Raw genomic sequence first — 21844 nt, 5'->3', positions numbered from 1 at the left:
GCAAACCAGAAAGCACATGTGAGCAAACAGAGACACAGGGGGAACACCCCCAATCCTCAAAAAAGTGCATAGTGCATAATAAGCAGCAGTTGAAATTATCTGAGTGTCACAGTGCACCACAAAAACATGGGCATAAAGGGTAGGAGATAAAGTAATATTCAAGTACGATCAGAATGATGAGCAGTTGACTGCTCCCCGAAGAAGCAACAGCGAAACGCGCGTCGGGGCATCAGCGTTTCGGGCAACCAGTAGCATGGGTAAGTGGATTTGGAGACACTGTCCTTGTATGTGAGGCTTGTAAGGTATTATACCTTCCCGGGGCTTGGGCGATCATCATTCTGATCGTACTTGAATATTACTTTATCTCCTACCCTTTATGCCCATGTTTTTGTGGTGCACTGTGACACTCAGATAATTGCAACTGCTGCTTATTATGCACTATGCACTTTTTTGAGGATTGGGGGTGTTCCCCCTGTGTCTCTGTTTGCTCACATGTGCTTTCTGGTTTGCCCATTGTTTTCCTTGGTTTGACATTGTTGCCTGCTTGCTCCCCCCTTCATTTTTTTCTTTTTTTTCATTTTTTGATGGTATTATATGTACGTTTTACCTCTTTCATGGTTGTATAATATTTATGTCTAATAAAATCAGTTTGTAACTTTACAAAACTGTAAGATGTGGTTCTTTTGAGCAACCTTGATTTAGTATCATACTATATATATATACTCTTTGGTTTGGATCGCAAACTCTCTCTTTTTTCTCTTTATGATTATAGTCTGTATTTTGGAGAGGATCCCTGGCCCCTCGTGATAGGGGTTTTTGGGAATATGTTGTATATGTCCTGGTGGTTCCGATATGTTTTCATATATTATGGAGGTATTCTGTCCAGAGGAGAGTACAGCAACTATGAACCTAAGAGCGGCCTCCAGAGGAGAGTACAGTAACTATGAACCTAAGAGCGGCCTCCAGAGGAGAGTATGGTAATTATGAACCTAAGAGCGGCCTCCAGAGGAGAGTACGGTAACTTTGAACCTAAGAGCGGCCTCTAGAGGAGAGTACGGTAACTATGAACCCAAGCGCAGCCTCCAGAGGAGAGTACGATGACTATGAACCCAAGAGCAGCCTCCAGAGAAAAGTACGGTAACTATGAACCTTAGAGCAGCCTCCAGAGGAGAGTACAGTAACTATGAACCTAAGAGTGGCCTCCAGAGGAGAGTACGGTAACTATGAACCCAAGAGCGGCCCCAGAGGAGAGTACGGTAACTATGAACCCAAGAGCGGCCCCAGAGGAGAGTACGGTAACTATGAACCCAAGAGCGGCCTCCAGAGGAGAGTACGATGACTATGAACCCAAGAGCAGCCTCCAGAGGAGAGTACAGTAACTATGAACCTAAGAGAGGCCTCCAAAGGAGAGTACGGTAACTATGAACCCAAGAGTGGCCTCCAGAGGAGAGTATGGTAACTATGAACCCAAGAGCGGCCTCAAGAGGAGAGTACGGTAACTATGAACCCAAGAGCGGCCTCCAGAGGAGAGTACGGTAACTATGAACCTTAGAGCGACCTCCAGAGGAGAGTACGGTAACTATTACCTTAGAGCGGCCTCTAGAGGAGAGTATGGTAACTATGAACCCAAGAGCAGCCTCCAGAGGAGAGTACGATGACTATGAACCCAAGAGCAGCCTCCAGAAAAGAGTATGGTAACTATGAACCTTAGAGCAGCCTCCAGAGGAGAGCACCGTAACTATGAACCCATGAGGGGACTCCAGAGAAAAATATGGTAACTATGAACCTAGTTCGGCCTCTAGAGGAGAGTACGGTAACTATGGACATAAGAGCAGCCTCCAGAGAAAGGAAATTATGAACCTCAGAGCAGCCTCCAGAGGAGGAGAATGGTAATTATGAACCTCATGCTATAAAACACAGCATAGGACAAGATTTTTACTTATACAAACTCCTTAGCTTTTTGGCAGCAATTCACACATCTGGAAGGAGTTTGCTGGGAGCGGGCAGTGGGGTAGGTGGATGGAAATCAGCACAGTTTACGGAGCTGCAGGTGCCGGAGATATTTTGGTCTCTCTTGTGTACAAATCATCAGGAAGTGTTTACTGACTGGAAACCTAAAGACATATGTGCAGATTACTGATGTCTATATGAATAAATCAGCGGGAGATCTGCCTGTACCTCCACATACAGAGCAGACAGGGGAATTTCCACTGGAACTTATAGAATACTTTTTTCTGGGGCCATAAATCCTACAAGTCTGTGTGAAAAAAATAAATAAATAAAAAAATCAGGAGAGGAACAACCAAATTAGAAAAAAATATATATACGACCAGTGACTGCAGAGTTATTATAATATGTTATCAAAGGTCTGAAGCTGTCCGATATCCATGGGCTGCTCTGTCCCTCCCCCATGCTTTGCACTGCAGCTTTGCTTATTTACAATGGCTCACTTTGAAAGTAAATGGAGAGCGGAGTTGTACTGGAGAAAGCATTACAAAGACGGGCAAAAAAAAAAGACAGTAAAAAAAGATACAGAACTGCTGATACAGTCATATGAGAAGAAGGCTGAAAAAGCAGCGAGAAATCCTCACTAGTAAGTGAATCGCCTCTGCCCAGATCATCGAGAACCAGAACGAACAAAAGAAAGGGGAGCGGCAGCTGTTCATGAAAGAGACAGAAAATGAGGCTGTGATCTGCTTACTCATGGGAACAGCGAGCTGAGTCACAGCAATAACTGGTGCGAGAGTCAGCTCATCCACGGGTATGAAGCAGGTGCACAACACGGGGACTGAGCATGTCAGACAGGCAGGCAGGCAACACGAGAGGCAGGCAGGCAGGCAACGCGAGAGGCAGGCAGGCAACGCGAGAGGCAGGCAGGCAACGCGAGAGGCAGGCAGGCAACGCGAGAGGCAGGCAGGCAACGCGAGAGGCAGGCAGGCAACGCGAGAGGCAGGCAGGCAACGCGAGAGGCAGGCAGGCAACGCGAGAGGCAGGCAGGCAACGCGAGAGGCAGGCAGGCAACGCGAGAGGCAGGCAGGCAACGCGAGAGGCAGGCAGGCAACGCGAGAGGCAGGCAGGCAACGCGAGAGGCAGGCAGGCAACGCGAGAGGCAGAGGCAGGCCACACGAGAGGCAGAGGCAGGCCACACGAGAGGCAGGCAAGCAACACGAGAGGCAGGCAAGCAACACGAGAGGCAGAGGCAGGCAGGCAACACGAGAGGCAGAGGCAGGCCACACGAGAGGCAGGCAAGCAACACGAGAGGCAGAGGCAGGCAGGCAACACGAGAGGCAGAGGCAGGCAGGCAACACGAGAGGCAGGCAGGCAGGCAACCCGAGAGGCAGGCAGGCAACCCGAGAGGCAGGCAGGCAACCCGAGAGGCAGGCAGGCAGGCAACCCGAGAGGCAGGCAGGCAGGCAACACGAGAGGCAGGCAGGCAACACGAGAGGCAGGCAGGCAACACGAGAGGCAGAGGCAGGCAACACGAGAGGCAGAGGCAGGCAGACAACACGAGAGGCAGAGGCAGGCAGGCAACACGAGAGGCAGAGGCAGACAGGCAACACGAGAGGCAGAGGCAGGCAGACAACACGAGAGGCAGAGGCAGGCAGACAACACGAGAGGCAGAGGCAGGCAACACGAGAGGCAGGTAGGCAACACGAGAGGCAGGCAGGCAACACGAGAGGCAGGCAGGCAACACGAGAGGCAGAGGCAGGCAGGCAACACGAGAGGCAGAGGCAGGCAGGCAACACCAGAGGCAGGCAGGCAACACGAGAGGCAGAGGCAGGCAGACAACACGAGAGGCAGAGGCAGGCAGGCAACACGAGAGGCAGAGGCAGGCAGGCAACACGAGAGGCAGGCAGGCAACACGAGAGGCAGGCAGGCAACACGAGAGGCAGGCAGGCAACACGAGAGGCAGGCAGGCAGGCAACACGAGAGGCAGGCAGGCAGGCAACACGAGAGGCAGGCAGGCAACACAAGAGAGGTGGGATCACTCTGCCACCCTCATGATATTCTCCTTCCCAACACAGTTACCTATGCAGTAAGGGTCTGACAGCTGCTGCCCCCTTTGCTCCTGTAAGGTATAGAGGGGCTTCCCCAGAAAACACCTATGAAATTCCTATTATTTAACAGCGTTCCTTAAAGGGGTTAGTCCAAGCATCTTTATTTTATTTTCATTACTCAGAAAGTCTTAAAATCCTTCTAATAGCCTTTTTAAAGAGTAACTACTAGAGATGAGTGAATCGATTCTCAGTTACAGCGGCCAAGTCAGTAATCTATGGCTGCTGGATGAAGCACACAGAATTTCCTCTTATTGCCTGATGGAATCCATGGCTACTCTTTTGATTAGCCGGCCTGGCACGATGTCCTGCGTGAATCACACCGCATCTATGCTGGCATGCCAGGCCAGCTAGTCAACAGAGGAGCCATGGATGCCATCAGGTAGGAGGAGGTTTGCAGGACTCACAATACTGACCTGCCCGCTGCATGAGGATCCTGTGAAGCAATTCCAACATCTCTACTCAGTAAAACTTTATGAAAAATTCTGACATGTTGTAGAATGTGTTGTGTACTCTTAACACAGTAGGGCTCATGGGCCGAAGATAAGACGCCTCGTATTTTTAACAGCAGCCATTGCCAAATGTATGGCGCTGTGCTGGACTCCAATCAGTGCTTACATCCAAATGTGGTGTGTCAGACCCCCTTCGATCAGATATTGATGGACAACCAGTTTTAAGGGTTATTCTTATTGCAGCATATTATGGGTGAATGGGGAACAACTCCATGCACTGGAGATGGAGCAATGTAATCATCTGAGATACGATGGTTCCATAACCCTCATAGAAAAGGATGGGATTTACAGATTCAGCCCAGCCGAGGTGAAACGTTACATTCATTTCTATAGGAGTTACGGACCCATTGCAGTCAAGTTACTCTCACCTAATTCCTCTTCTGTAACCCCAGTGGAGATATTTCTGTCACAGCCTTGAAAAGGCCGAGATAGGAAAAACCCTTTAAGAACAGCAAATCCAAGACTTTCTCAGTACTTTCCAACAATCAGACAATAGAAATGAAAGTACAACCCAACAGGAAATATAAAAAAATGAACTGCTGCCACTTATAGATATACTCTATGGAAGCGGGAAAATCACAGCCGCCGATGACTACAATACAGGTGGAGGAGGACGCCATTAAAAAATTCAATAAATTGCCATTAGATGGATACAAAGTATCCATGAAACACACAAAATATAAAATCAATAAAGTTTATTGAACATAAATTTAAAACCTATATCATAGAAAAAAAGAGGACAAATGCATGAGGTTTCTAATAAGGAGGATATATCAAGTATGGAGAAATGAGGTGGTGACGAGTCAAAAGTACAACATAAGGCAATAGTGCCACATCAGACCAAATGCAGATCACCAGAAACAATGTAGTTGCCAGAGGACATATCCGGAGTGTGTCTGAAGTGAGTTATAAAGACAGTCCAATTGGGTCATACAGGTGAAGTCGTTGCAAGATCAGTGCTTCTTATCCATGGTATGATGTACCAAGTCACGGACACCACCGACGCGCGTTTCGCTCACAAGCTTTCTCAAGGGGAGTGGTTCATGGATACTGTGTATCAATCTCTAAGCAATATATTATACAATCCACTGCATATATATAGACTTGTGTCAATGGGGAGAAGAGCACAGCTACGCAACTTTCAACATTGGATGTAATAATTTCCTATGGTGTTGGGCCTCAAGTGTTTGCAAATTAATTGGATTTTCTGTTTTCTGTCACTGGTCGCAAGCAACACATTTGCCTTAGGCGTCAGTGCAAGTTGCGCACACACAGCACACTTGCCATAGGCGTCAGTGCAAGTTGCGTACACACAGCACATTTGCCATAGGCGTCAGTGCAAGTTGCGCACACACAGCACATTTGCCATAGGCGTCAGTGCAAGTTGCGCACACACAGCACATTTGCCATAGGCGTCAGTGCAAGTTGCGCACACACAGCACATTTGCCATAGGCGTCAGTGCAAGTTGCGCACACACAGCACATTTGCCATAGGCGTCAGTGCAAGTTGCGCACACACAGCACATTTGCCATAGGCGTCAGTGCAAGTTGCGCACACACAGCACATTTGCCATAGGCGTCAGTGCAAGTTGCGCACACACAGCACATTTGCCATATGCGTCAGTGCAAGTTGCGCACACACAGCACATTTGCCATAGGCGTCAGTGCAAGTTGCGCACACACAGCACATTTGCCATAGGCGTCAGTGCAAGTTGCGCACACACAGCACATTTACCATAGGCGTCAGTGCAAGTTGCGCACACCCAGCACATTTGCCATAGGCGTCAGTGCAAGTTGCGCACAGCACATTTGCCCTAAGCATCAATGCACATTGCACGCAACATGTGACATAACTGTTTTATTTACAGTAAAATCAGAGTTATAAAATAACTGCTTAACAGTAAGTCGCAAACAAGTTTCACAAGTTTTTTGTTGAGCAACTTTTCTGAGACTTGCCCATCATACGACTCATGTCACCCTAACAAAAAGGTTATCCTCTAAACCTTTCCAAATACAACTGTAATGTGGCTGTATTATAATACTCACCAATCAACATCTTTCCCTGTTTCTAGCGTTGCTTCAATCCTCTGGATCACAGTGGTTTCAAAACAAAGTGTTCCGGATCATACAGGAGTTTGTGTGTGAACCAGAAGACGCTTTCACAATGGAAATCATTGAAGCCTCATAGGCTTACATAGGTGGAAGTAGCACCGCTCCACACAGCGGTTCCTGTGGCACCCCTCACAGGAGAGGAGTGATCATGTGACCCATAAGAGGCGATGGAAACCGGGGAAAACGGCGATTGGTGAGAATATTAATACAACCACACTACCTACATATATAGAAAGTATCGGCGATAGTGATGAGCGAACCAGAACCAGAGAGGGGGCCGGAGACTTTCGTAGCTCCCTAGCCCTTACTACGACCATTTTACACTCCAAAGTTCGGGTCACCATTAACGTCTATTGGGTTCAGGTAGCGTTCTGGTACCTGAACCGAACTCTGGACTCAAGTTTGCTCGAACCCGACCATCCATGGGTCCGCTCATCCCTTCTCAGAGGATAAGATTGATCTCAGGAACGGTTACTTAACATCCCTTGAATATGGGCCACTAAATGACTACTCACCAGCGATCCGCTCTCGCGTACTGGCGAACATACTATGCGCCCCTCGGGATTCCGATTGTTCTGCCCCTACACACAGTACCAGGTGATCAGCAGTGAACCATTATCCTCACCCCGACGGACCAGCATTGTGCTCCTTCGTCGGCCGCCTGCTTAGGTGAGACGATCGCCAATTCTTATAACGTGCGGACATGTCGGTCCCCGCACACCGTGTCGCTCTGCCACATCACCGCCTCATGTCGCACCGCTTATAACTAGCGGACCCCTGAGATCAGCACCACCTGACATTAACCATGTCTGTCCCCCCCACAACAATGCAGACTACAGGCTGATCCCCCCATGTATCCCCCTATGCCAGGGAGTGGTCGGAGGTGACATCCCCAGGCCCTGTACCTGGAAGTCCGCCAGGATCATCTCTCTGTCCGTGTTGGAAGCCATGTCACCCCGGGGAAGCCGCTCTGTGGGTGTCAGTGAAGGAGCCCGGCTAGCAGGTCATGAACTCCGGCTGGGGCCCCTCGGGGCCTGTACGAGGATTTACCGACGGAGACAGTCCTGCTCTCTAGATCCGGGGCCTGCTCCTGCCGCTCTCCGTCTCCGCTAACAACCGCTGTCTCCTCTCTCTCTCCGCCGCCTCACGGCGCTGTCGCACATTTTGCTCGTCACTACTGTCGTACCGACAAGGAGGGCGCTTTGCGGCCGCTGCGGTCACGTGTTGCGTTCCATCCTGGCTGCATCCATCACCATGGTAACAAGAGCCGCTGCACTGCACTGCACTGCCGCCACCCTGTGCACCGAGCTGCGGCTGCTTATGTCACAGGAAAACGTCTCATTCATTTTATTACCCGTTCCCCCGTGGTCATTTTTGCTTTTTCCTCTTCCATTTTTTACCATGTTTTTGTCTGTTTAGCCCTATGAGGGCTGTTTTTTTGCGAGACAAGATGTAGTTTTGAACGACAGCATCCATATTACTGAAAAACAGGGGAAAAATCCAAATAGGGTCAAATAGAGAAAAAAAAAAACATATCCTCATTATTTTTGAGGGGTTTAATTTATCTTTATATATTTATTTTTTTCTTTATATATTTTATATATATTTACATTTTTTTGGGTTTCGTTTTTACTGCGCTTCCTATGAGGTAAAAGTGACTCCAGCTACGACTACGGCGATACCAAACTTGTGTCGATTTTTTTTTACATATATTTTAGTGGTCAAAAAATTCTGAAATTTCTTAAAAAAATAAAAAAAAAAATAGTGTCGCCATTTTCTGAGACCCGTAACTTTTTTTTTATCTTTTTGTCGCTGATGCTGGGTGAGGTCTTCTTTTCTGCGTGATAAGCTGTAGTTTTTACTGAAACCATTTTGGAGAATATGCCACACTTTGATCACTTTTTATTGCATTTTTTGTGAAAACTGCAATTCAGGCATTTTTTTTATTTTATTTATTTTTTTACGTTAATTTATATTTTAATATATCAGCCCTTAACAAACACGACAATCCCCCAGTTTTTTTTTAATGTTTTACTTTATTTTTTAATTGTAGATTTACACACATATATATATATATATATATATATATATGTACATATACATATATACTTTTTTTTTTTTTTTATTTTGTCTATTTTTGTAAGTGTTAATTTTTACTTCATTTTTTTAGCCGAACACCTGCATAGAAATGGTCGCCAGAGCGATTGCGTTACGCAGTTGCTCTATTTAAATGTCCCTTGACTGACAGTGGCATTAAATGGATAAACGGCAGCAATCGAAGCTCCGCTGTTAGGTCGGGGTCACACTTGTGAGTGTGATGTGAGAAACTCACACGAGTCTCTCACATCAATACCCGGCACTGCCGCCGGCACTCGGGACCGGAGCATTAGGCTGCATAGAAATACATGCGGCCGCACACTCCAGTCCCCAGTGCCGGCGTCAGTGTCGGGTATTGATGCGCGAGTTTCTCGCATCACACTCACAAGTGTGACCCCGGCCTTAGAAGCAGACGCCGGTTCCAAACACCCGCACCCTACGTGTGACATCCATGTACATCAGCTCTCTGGAAGGAGTTAAACTTTTTTAAAGCACGCCATGAATTTCAAGTATTTTTCACGTTTTTGCAGGTTATCCCATGAAAATAAAACAATAAAAATGCACATGCTACATTTTTTAAATAAAAAAAAGTAACAAAACACAACAAACTAAAAACAGTGTGAGGCTCTTACCAAGACCAACGTTTCATGCGCCATTCAAAATGAAGAGAAAAATACAGCAAATCTGTTATAAGATGCGTATCTCTTAATAAATTTGGTGCATTTTTCACAACACAAATTAAAATCTGGATTTACGTTATTTTTATGCCTATTTCTAATGTCAATTTTAAATAAAAAATGCCAGAATTACGTTTTTTTTGGTTGCTTCAGCATTGCAATAAAATGCAATAACAGGCAATCAAAAGATCATATCTACACCAAAATAGTATCAATAAAAACATCAGATTGGCACGCAAAAATAAGCCCTCACCCAAACCCAGGTCCTGAAAAATAGAGGCGCTACGGGTCTCGGAATATGGCGACTTTTTTTTCTTTTTTTTTAAACTTTGGTTTTTTTTAACCCCTTTCTGACATTAGACGTACTATCCCGTCGAGGTGGGCCTGTATGACCACCGACGAGATAGTACGTCATATGCGATCGGCCGCACTCACGGGGGGAGCGTGGCTGATCGCGGCCGGGTGTCAGCTAACTATCGCAGCTGACGTCCGGCACTATGTGCCATTAGCACTCACGGACCGCCCCCGGCACATTAACCCAGGCACACTGCGATCAAACATGATCACAGTGTTCCAGCTGTATAGGGAAGGATCGCGCAGGGAGGGGGCTCCCTGCGTGCTTCCCTGAGACCCCCGGAGCAACGCGATCACTCGTGTTGCTGCGAGGGTCTCTTACCTCCTCCTCCCTGCAGCAGGCCCACATCCAAAATGGCTGCGGGGCTGCATCTGGGTCCTACATGGAGGTGGCTTCACACTGCCTGCTCAGAGCAAGCAGCGGGAAGCCTCCAGGAGTGCACGTCAGATCGCTGATCTGACACAGTGCACAGCAAAGTGTCAGATCAGCGATCTTACACTATAACATGATGCCCCCCCCCCCCCCCCCCTGGGGCAATGTTATAGTGTAAAAAAAAAAATATTCACATGTGTAAAGAAGGAAGAAAAAAAAATTCCTAAATATATATATATATATATATATATATATATATAATGCTCTTATAACTACATTTCTTTATCTAAATAAAATAAAAATTAAAAGTACACATATTTAGTATCGCCGCATCCGCAACGACCCCACCTATAAAACTGTCCCACTAGTTAAGCCCTTCAGTGAACACCATAAAAAAAAAACGAGGCAAAAAACATCGCTTTATTATCATACCGCCAAACAAAAAGTGGAATAACACGTTATCAAAAAGACTGATATAAATAACCTTGGTACCGCTGAAAACATCATCTTGTCCTGCAAAAAACGAGCTGCCATACAGCGTCATCAAAGACAAAAGAAAAAAGTTATATTACTCAGAATAAAGCAATGCAAAAATAATTATTTTTTCTATAAAATAGTTTTCATCGTATAAAAGCGCCAAAACATAAACAAATTATATAAATGAGGTATCGCTGTAATCGTACTGACCCAAAGAATAAAACTGCTTTATCCATTTTACCAAACACGGAACGGTATAAACGCCTCCCCCAAAAGAAATTCATGAATAGCTGGTTTTTGGTCATTCTGCCTCACAAAAATCGGAATAAAAAGCGATCAAAAAATGTCACGTGGCCGAAAATGTTACCAATAAAAAAATCAACTCGTCCCGCAAAAAACAAGACCTCACATGACTCTGTGGACCCAAATATGGAAAAATTCTAGCTCTCAAAATGTGGTAACGCAAAAAATATTTTTTACAATAAAACGCGTCTTTCAGTGTGTGACGGCTGCCAATCATAAACATCCGCTAAAAAACCCGCTATAAAAGTAAATCAAACCCCCCTTCATCACCCCCTTAGTTAGGAAAAAATAAAAAAAAATAAAAAAATGTATTTATTTCCATTTTCCCATTAGGGTTAGAGCTAGGGTTAGGGCTAGGGTTCGGGCTAGTGCTAGGGTTAGGGCTAGAGTTAGGGCTAAGGTTAGGGATAGGGCTAGGGTTAGGGCTAGGGATAGGGCTAGGGTTAGGGCTAGGGTTAGGGTTAGGGTTGGGGCTAGGGTTAAGGCTACCGTTAGGGTTGGGGCTAAAGTTAGGGTTAGGTTGCTGTCACACTAGCAGTATTTGGTCAGTATTTTACATCAGTATTTGTAAGCCAAAACCAGGAGTGGGTGATAAATGCAGAAGTGGTGCATATGTTTCTATTAGGCCGGCGTCACACTGGCATATTGCATCCGATGCAAGATCATCGGATGCGATATGCTAATGACACTCGGCTCCTGCTCGCAGCAGAGCAGGAGCCAAGTGTCATGCGTCTGTGCTCCGATTCTCTCGCACAAGGAGGATCGGAGCGCAGCTGCGGAGGAGGCAGAGAAATGAATTTCTCCATCTCCTCCATTGCTGGGGTCCGCTTATAGCGCACATCACTCAGATGTTATCCGAGTGGTGTGCGCTGTCTCACTCGCACCCATAGGCTTATATGGGTGAGAGTGAGCTGAGAGCTTTCCTCGCTCCGAGACAATCGCAGCATGCTGCGATTGTCTCGGAGCGAGGAAAACGGCTGACAAAATGTCGGCTGCTGGGAGCTGTCCCATAACTTATCATTGGTCCGAGTGCAATGCGATTTTTTATCGCATTGAGTGCAATGCGATTTTTTATCGCATTGCACTCGGCCGTTTAAAGCGCCAGTGTGACGCCGGCCTTATACTTTTCCTCTAATTGTTCCACTCCTGGTTTTGGCTTACAAATACTGATGTAAAATACTGACCAAATACTGCTAGTGTGACGGCAGCCTTAGGGTATGTGTCCACCTTCAGGATGGCCGGCGGTATCGTCGGAGCGGCTTTGCCGCTCTGCGCTAAGACCCGCCCCCTTCTGGGACGCGATGATGCCGGATGTGTTCACAGCACACATCCGGCATCATCGCACCCATCGCATAGGGCCCTGTGCTATATCTTGCGACGACGCAGCGTCGCCGCAAGATATACGGACATGCTGCGATCTGAAAAGACGCGCAGCATGTCCGGAGTCGCAGGGCCGCCGCGTGCGTGTTACCACGCATAGTGGAGACGGGATTTCATTAAATCCCCTCCACTATGCTGTAACATCTGGACGCTGCGTGTCTGACGCTGCGGCTCTATGCAGCGTCAGACACGCAGCGTTTCCTGCACGTGGAAACATACCCTTTGGGTTTGGATTACATTTATGGTTGGGAATAGGGTTGGGATTAGGGTTAGGTGTGTGTCAGGGTTAGTGGTGTGGTTAGGGTTACTGTTGGGATTAGGGTTAGGGGTGTGTTTGGATTAGAATTTCAGTTATAATTGGGGGGTTTCCACTGTTTAGGCACATCAGGGGCTCTCCAAACGCGACATGGCGTCTGATCTCAATTCCAGCCAATTCTGTGTTGAAAAAGTAAAACAGTGCTCCTTCCCTTCCGGGCTCTCCCGTGTGCCCAAACAGGGGTTTACCCCAACATATGGGGTATCAGCGTACTCAGGACACATTGGACAACAACTTTTGGGGTCCAATTTCTCCTGTTACCCTTGGGAAAATACAAAACTGAGGGCTAAAATATAATTTTTGTGGAAAAAAAAGATTTTTTACTTTCACGGCTCTGCGTTATAAACTGTAGTGAAACACTTGGGGTTCAAAGTTCTCACAACACATTTAGATAAGTTCCTTGGGGGGTCTAGTTTCCAATATGGGGTCACTTGTGGGGGTTTCTACTGTTTAGGTACATTAGGGGCTCTGCAAATGCAATGTGATGCCTGCAGACCATTCCATCTAAGTCTGCATTCCAAATGGCGCTCCTTCCCTTCCGAGCCCTCCCATGCGCCCAAATTGTGGTTCCCCCCACATATGGGGTATCAGCGTACTCAGGACAAATTGGACAACAACTTTTGGGTCCAATTTCTCCTGTTACCCTTAGGATAATACAAAACTGGAGGCTAAAAAATAATTTTTGTGGGAAAAAAAAGAATTTTTATTTTTACGGCTCTGCGTTATAAACTGTAGTGAAACACTTGGGGCTTCAAAGTTCTCACAACACATCTAGATTAGTTCCTTAGGGGGTCTACTTTCCAGAATAGTGTCACTTGTGGGGGGTTTCAATGTTTAGGCACATCAGTGGCTCTCTAAACGCAACATGGCGTCCCATATCAATTCCAGTCAATTTTACATTGAAAAGTTAAATGGCACTCCTTCCCTTCTGAGCTCTGCCATGCGCCCAAACAGTGGTTTACCCCCACATATGGGCTATCAGCGTACTCAGGACAAATTGTACAACAACTTTTGGGGTCCATTTTCTCCTGTTACCCTTGGTAAAATAAAACAAATTGGAGCTGAAGTAATTTTTTTGTGAAAAAAAATTAAATGTTCATTTTTATTTAAACATTCCAAAAATTCCTATGAAACACCTGAAGGGTTAATAAACTTCTTGAATGTGGTTTTGAGCACCTTGAGGGGTGCAGTTTTTAGAATGGTGTCACACTTGGTTATTTTCTATCATATAGACCCCTCAAAATGACTTCAAATGAGATGTGGTCCCTAAAAAAAATGGTGCTGTAAAAATGAGAAATTGCTGGTCAACTTTTAACCCTTATAACTCCCTAACAAAAAAAAAATGTTGGTTCCAAAATTGTGCTGATGTAAAGTAGACATGTGGGAAATGTTACTTATTAAGTATTTTGTGTGACATATCTCTGTGATTTAATTGCATAAAAATTCAAAGTTGGAAAATTGCGAAATTTTCAAAATTTTTGCCAAATTTCCTTTTTTTTCACAAATAAAAGCAGGTAATATCAAAGAAATTTTACCAGTATCATGAAGTACAATATGTCACGAGAAAACATTGTCAGAATCACGGGGATCCGTCGAAGCGTTCCAGAGTTATAACCTCATAAAGGGACAGTGGTCAGAATTGTAGAAATTGGCCCGGTCATTAACGTGCAAACCACCCTTGGGGGTAAAGGGGTTAAACACTTAAATAAAAAAGAATCTAGACATATTTGGGATCTACAAACTCGTAATGACCTTTAGAATCATAATGGCAGGACAGTTTTTGCACATTGTGAACATGATAGAAAAAAAATTGTAGAATTGCAGTTTTTTGCAATTTCACCGCACATTGAATCTTTTTCCCGTTTTCCAGTACAAGATATGATAAAAGCAATGGTGCTGTTCAAAAGTACAACTCATCCCGCAAAAACCATGGCCATAGTGACGAAAAAATAACAAAGTTTTGGCTCTGGGAAGAAGGGGAGCAAAAAATGGAAACACAAATGCAAATTGCAGCTTCATTTAATGGGTAGTGATCGCTGCTGAGTACAGCAGAACAGATCTTGTTCTTGTGAATAAGGCAGGTGTCATATCAAAAGGATACATAACCAGTACTGTGAGTAAAGACCACACTATTGAGATTTCCTTTAACTTGAACTAAGAGGCGTTCTCCTGGCATCCGCCAAACCAAGACTCGTCCATCAGACGCCAGATAGAGAAGTGTGATCCATCACTGCACAGAACACGTTTCCACAGCTCCAGAGTCCAGTGGTGGCGGCTTTACACCACTCCATCCGACGCTCGGCATTGTGCTTGGTGATGTACGGCTGCATGCAGCTGTTCAGCCATGAAGCCTCTGTCGGGGGCACAGTGTTTATGCTGATGTTAACACAAGAGGAGGTCTGGACTCTGCAGTTATGGAGTTGGTGACTTTTCTGCCATCTGCTCTTCAGCACTTGGTGATCCCGCTCTTTAACGTTACGGGGTCTCCACTTCGTGGCTGAGTTGCTGCGCTTCCTTCCACTTCTCAATAATATCAGTCACAGGTGATGGGGGAAGAAATGTCAGAAACGGACTTGTTACCACGATGTCTCCTATTACAGGACTGCTCTGGTATCAGTGAGCTCTGCACCACCCGGGCTTTCTGTCACATGTTAATAAAGGTAAATGGCGTGATAGGGAGCCGGATGTTATACACAGGGGGAAAATGGGGCAGGATATTTTACACCGGGGGGCTGGATGTTTGTACACTGGGGGCAATAGTGCCGGATGTTATAGGACCAGATAAGATTCTCTTAAATAGTATCCGATCTGCAGTACTCGGCAGTAACCACTACACACTGGACAGAGCTGTGCTGTTCAGCTCAGGAGATAATAACAGCTGATTGGTTCCAGTGCTGATATAATGACCTAACGGTCGCCGGACAATCCCTTTAAGACTCCGCACTCAGAGTCACCTCCTTTCCCTTTGCATTTAATGTAAAGTTGAGTCTAAGCTATTGTTTTCCAGCAATTCCACAGCAAAAGCAATTTCATGCCTCTCTTCATCACAGCATTAACACTTTTTTACTTTTAATAACTCAGTTTTATTCCTTTTTTTGTTCCCAATTTCGTTCTTGAATTTGCGGCACCCAGTTCTACACAACCTCTTCTTCCCCATTCTCAAGATGTGATTAATAATGTCTACTAGGAATATTGAACTATGAGGCCTCGTATATTTAAATTTTTGTCATAGAGATTATTTTTTTTGCTAGGTACAATTAAGGACAGAAACATTTAAGGTTAGTGTCTCATTAACCTGACATTCCAATGCTTTTCCATTAAATAGTGACGTATTACCCCCTGCTCCAATACAGAAGAGTAAGACTGCCCTCACGTTATGCATGGAAGCATGCATCATCCCAGATAGCTGGAGAAGTCTCGGTTTGTACTGACACCATGTAAATGGTTAGATAGTTATCTGTATAAATAAAAAAAAAAGTTAAAGAGTTTGATAACTTTCTGTTCTTTTGGGGATCCGACCCCTAGAACAGTTACCGATCCCGAGAACAAACCAATGAATGGAGCGGAGATTGCACATGCACACTTCTGCTTCATCCATTCTCTATGGGACTTCTGGAGAATCACAAGAACAGAGATCAGCTATCTCCAGCAGTCCCATAGAGAATAAATAGCCTGGAGTTGTGCATGCTCAACCCCTGCTTTTTTTCTCCCAGAAACAGCACCACACTTGTTTTTGGGTTGAGTGCGGTATTGCAGTTCATTCATAGTCAAGCAAAAATGGGGCCGAGTTTCAATAAAAGACACAGCCCATAAACAAGAGTGACAGTATTTCGGGAAAATAGAGACCCCCATTTTTAACCCCTTCACCCCAGTCTATATTCCCCCTTCCTAACCAGGCCAATTTTTTCAATTAACCCCCCCCCCCGGCGTCAATTTATGAGATAATATCTCTGGAATGCTTAAACATATCCCACTGATTCTGAGATTTTTTTTTTTTTTTTTCGTGACATGTTCTACTTCATGTTAGTGGTAAATTTTGGTTGATATGACTTGTGTTTATTTATGAACATATCAAAAATTTGACAAACAATTTGAAAATGTTGGACTTTTCAAATTTTTAATTTTTCCTGCCCTTAATCCAGAGAGTTATGTCACGCAAAATAGTTAATTAATAACATTTCCCACATGTCTACTTCAAATCAGTATCATTTTTTAAACATAATTTTTTTTTTTATTAGGACGTCTCAAAGAAGGATTATAAGTTGATCAACAATTTCCCATTTTTCCAACAAAATTTACTAAACCGATGTTTTTAGGGACCACATCACATTTGAAGTGACTTTTAGGGGTCTATATGACAGAAAATACCCAAAAGTGACAATATTTTAAAAACTACACCCCTCAAAGTGCTCAAAACATCATTATTATTATTATTATTATTAATATTATTATTATTCATTTATATAGCACCATTAATTCCATGGTGCTGTACATGAGAAAGGGGTTACATACAGGGTTATAGATATCGTTTACAGTAAACAAGTTTACAGTGACAGACTGGTGCAGAGGGGAGAGGACCCTGTCCTTGCGGACTTACATTCTATGTATCATTCAAGAAGTATATTAACCCTTTAGGGGCCTCACTAGAAATAAAGCAAAGTGGAAGGAAAAAAAATGAACATTTTACATTTTCCCACCAAAATATTGTTTTAGCCCCAAATTTTGCATTTTCAAAAGGGTAGCAGAGGAAAAATGGACAGTTCGATTTGTTGGTCGCGCAGCATGGTTCGGAATGGAATGAGCGCCATTCGACTTTTGGAGCACAAAATTGGATGGAATAGATAGTGGACACAATGTCACGTTTGCAGAGCCCCTGATGTGCCTAAACTGTGTAAACCTTTCACAATTGAAGCCATTTTGAAAACTAGACCCGTCAAGGAATTTATTTTTGATGTATGGTGAGCAACTTGAACCCGTGAAAATAAAAAAAATCTAATTTTTCCAACTAAAATGTAACTTTGGCTCCAAATTGTTCATTTTCATAAGAGTAACAGAGTAACAGTAACAGTAACAGGAGAGAATGAACCATGCAATTTGTTGTGCAATTTCTCCTGTGTACACCGATACCCATATCTGGTAGAAAACTACTGTTTGGGTGCACAACAGGGCTCAGAAGGGAAGGAGCACTGTTTGACTTTTGGAGTTCAAAATTGTCTGGCATAGATAGCGGATGTCATGTCACATTTGCAGAGCCCCTGATATGCCTAAACAGTGGAAATCTCCCACAAGTGACCCCATTTTGGAAACTATGCCGTTTGAGTAACTTATCTAGAGGTATGGTGAGCACCTTGAACCAACAGCCGCTTATTACAGTGATGAATATGCTGCTCCACCCCTATGGGAGGTGGAGCCGCATATTCATCACTGTAATGTGCGGCACCACGTGACCGCTCATACAGGAAGAGCTGCGACGCTGAGAGGATGGAAGCGCCGAGGGAGCTGGGTAAGTATTTTAATGCCAGCGGGCGGGCGCACAGAGGGTGGGAGGGGGCAGATTACCGGGAACTTTATTTTAACAACAAAAAATTTAAAAAAATGATTTTTCATTCCTTCTTTCCAGTGAACACTGCTGGAGAGAAGAAATGAATGGGGCTTCAGCACCACAAGCTGGGGGGACAGCGCTTACAGTAGCGCTGTCTCCTGCACGGCACACGGACTGCACACAGACAGCATCCGTGTGCGGTACGTGTTTTACACGGACCCATTGACTTTAATGGGTCCGTGTGATCCGTGCGCTCCCACGAACACTGACATGTCTCCGTGTTTTCCAAACGGACACACGGTCCGTGAAAACACGCTGACATGTGCAGAGACACATTGATTTTAATGTGTCTACGTGAGTCAGTGTCTCCGGTACTTGAGGAAACTGTCACCACACGTACCGGAGCCACTGACGTGTGAAACCGGCCTAAAGTGGTCAGTAGGGTCCTACCCCTTATATACCACGGTAAGCCCATTTTCAAAGTGCAAAGTATAGTTGTCCTGTTTATTGTTCAAGTATCCAAAAGCGTCACGTGTCAGTCAGGTTATATGACCTTTCTCAAACATCGGATATGCAGGAGCTGATTACATCGCAGTGAATGACGGTACACCCATTCACTATAAGCGGTTATACCGCCACTCACTGCCCTATATAGTAATCAACTCCTGCAATCTGATGTTTGAGAAAGGTCGAGTAATCTGATCGAAACGTCACTTTTTTGGATTGCTGAGTAATAAACAGAACTATACATGACAATATGAAAAAGAATGCAGAGTTCTTTTTACTACAGTTGACTAAAAAGACCTGATTTGTACTTTTTTTTTTATTTACGGTATATACAATGGGGAAAATACATATTTGTTACACTGCTGATTTTGCAAGTTTTCCACCTACAAAGAATGGAGAGGTCCGTACTTTTTATCGTAGGTACACTTCAACTGCGAGAGACAGAATCTAGAAGAAAACACAGAAAATCACATTTTATGATTTTTACATAATTAATTAGCATTTTGTTTTGTGAAATAAGTATTTGATCACCTACCAAACAGCAAGAATTCTGCCTCTCACAGACCTGCTAGTTTTCTTTAAGAATTAATTGCACCTGTTTGAACTCGTTACCTGTATAAAAGACACCTGTCCACAAATTCAAACACACTCCAACCTCTCCACCATGGCCAAGACCAAAGAGCTGTCTGAGGACACCAGGGACAAAATTGTAGACCTGCACAAGGCTGGGATGGGCTATAGGACAATAGGCGAGCAGCTTGGTGAGAAGGCAAAAACTGTTGGCACAATTATTAGAAAATGGAAGAAACACAAGATGACTGTCAATCTTCCTCGATCTGGGGCTCCATGCAAGATCTCACCTCGTGGGGCAAGGATGATTCTGAGAAAGGTCAGGAATCAGCCCAGAACTACACGGGAGAACCTAGTCAATGACCTGAAGAGAGCTGGGTCTCCAACATTACAGTTAGTTACACACCACACCATCATGGAGTAAAATCCTGCAAGGCACACAAGATCTGTATGGAGGAGTGGGCCAAAATCCCTGCTGCAGTGTGTGCAAACTTGGTCAAGAACTACAGGAAAAGTCTGACCTCTGTAATTGCAAACAAAGGTTTCTGTACCAAATATTAAGTTTTATTTTTCAATTGTATCAAATACTTATTTCATTTTTTAAGATTCTGTCTCTCACAGGTGAAGTGTACCTACAAAAAATTACAGACCTCTCCATTCTTTGTAGGTGGGGAAACTTGCACAATCGGCAGTGAATCAAATACTTATTTTCCCCACTGAAGATAGATATCTATCCAGTTAGGGGGTCTCAGTATGAGCCAAGACTCCACAATCTATGCTGTTCCTTACCGGCCGCACCATTGACCTTGTTGGCATCATCATGTTGCTGCTACAGTCAGTGATTTACTCAAGTGGTCACTTGTTGTGGGACCACCAGAGACTGGAAAGGCGTTAGCACATTGGCGATAAGCTGGTTTGGTACTATTAAGTATTGCTACTTATATTTTATAGCATTCTATGGCCTCGTTTAATTTATGCCTCTCTCTCATAGAAACTAATGACAGAACTGTTCACATACAAGTAAGTCCTAGTCATGCAATTCATCAGTTTTTTGTTAGAGTGGTCCTAGAGTCAGGTCTTTTGGATCTTCACACCTCCTGGGGGAAGGGAAGCACCTACTATAACGAATAATCACTCAAAGTGATTGACATTTTTTTTTAATACCTTGAACTGTTTCACATACTACGGGAGCACAATCTGCACCAGTTTATGTCACCTGTTTGCAACGTTCTGTGAAACAAGCCTGCAGGAAAAGTAAGTTGCAGAGATGTGAATGGGATGGTCTTGTAATATTAGGTAAGGCTGCTTACCTTAGGGGGGGTTTTTTTTCCATCTAGATTTTTTTGTTACAGTTCGTGCTTTGACACACGCAGGTTTACATGAAAATAGTCCAATGGCAAGAAAGACATTCCGATTTTCCCTCATTACCCCCCACGTTTCAGTAACAATAACGGAGTTAAGCATTAACTAGTCTTAATACAGAACGTATATCCATGTAAGCATGGCCTTTGTGCAGCCAGAAAAAAAAATCCAAGGTGGCAAAGATGTTCTGGACATGGAACATTTTAAAACGTCTAAGGCCACATTCATGACTACGTAATAATGATGTATTTTGGTGTCCTGGTTTTGGTGTCAACGCCCCAGAACAAGCTCACAGTTTATCTGGAACCAACTCTATGGTGATCTAAGTTCAATATTATTGATCTTTACGCACTCCATCAGATGTGACCGGCCTACTAAAGGGATAGATGTTTCTGCTGTGGACCCAGGCTGATATTTCCTATCAGGTTTGGTGAAGGGTGAGCCCTACAAATAATTTCCACTGGTCTCAGGTAGCTTCAGTCTGAGGTTGTCCTTCATACAGAGTTGGAGACACTTCAAGGTCATGGGTTTATAGCAGTTACTGAATCTATAACAGGCTAAGGGCGCCATAGAGATCCCTAACAAACTTTCTTTGGGTGTATGGATCAATGTTACATAATTCAGAATATAATGAGTGTATACAATACTGTCAATCAGAAGGTTCAACCCAGTTTGGTCAAGGGTTTGGTCTAAGATGGAAGCCAACGACCTAAAGGAACAAAGCACGTTGGACTTAAGTCTCATCAGGAAGAATTCTAAATATAGACTAAAACAGTAATCAGAAAGCACAATTTCTGGGGCTGAGAGAATATTAAGGTACAGCTCTCCCAGTGCATCAAAGAAATATGATGCAAGCAGAGTACTCCCCAAAGAATTGCAAAGCTAAGACCATGGAGTAAGCCATAAACCACTCAAAATTGTAAAGCAAGCAAATTTTATTTGTACAAAAAATGACAAACAATATTAAAATAGAAAACATATACCATAAAACAATGGAAACGTATGGAGGAGACGTGAAAATGAGTAAGGAGGGAAGAGAGAGTCAAACAATGGGACCAAGGGAAGCAGTGCTACCAAATAGCTATGGCATGTACCAGTGCACCGTCAGTAATAGGCAATAGATAAAAGTGCATAGTCTACATAAGGCCTCTTTCACACTTCCGTCTTTCACCTCCCGTCACAATCCGTCGATTTTTGAGACTGCTGG

The 21844-nt window shown here is 44.3% G+C and overlaps 1 protein-coding gene across 1 annotated transcript in view; it reads right to left on the bottom strand.

Annotated features, from left to right (window-relative positions):
* The window catches only part of FAF1 (Fas associated factor 1), a 210132-nt gene extending 202277 nt beyond the window's left edge, over positions 1-7855 (bottom strand). The window contains exon 1 of the mRNA XM_069737931.1: positions 7585-7855. Within this exon, the coding sequence (XP_069594032.1) occupies positions 7585-7629 (45 nt within the window). The 5' untranslated portion in view covers positions 7630-7855. The remainder of the gene's footprint in view (positions 1-7584) is intronic.
* Between the last annotated feature and the right edge of the window lie 13989 nt (positions 7856-21844).

Source organism: Ranitomeya imitator, chromosome 8, assembly GCF_032444005.1.
Source record: "Ranitomeya imitator isolate aRanImi1 chromosome 8, aRanImi1.pri, whole genome shotgun sequence".
NCBI lineage: Eukaryota > Metazoa > Chordata > Amphibia > Anura > Dendrobatidae > Ranitomeya > Ranitomeya imitator.
Note: the sequence above shows the minus strand (reverse complement) of the source record. Positions and strands in the feature narration are given on the sequence as shown.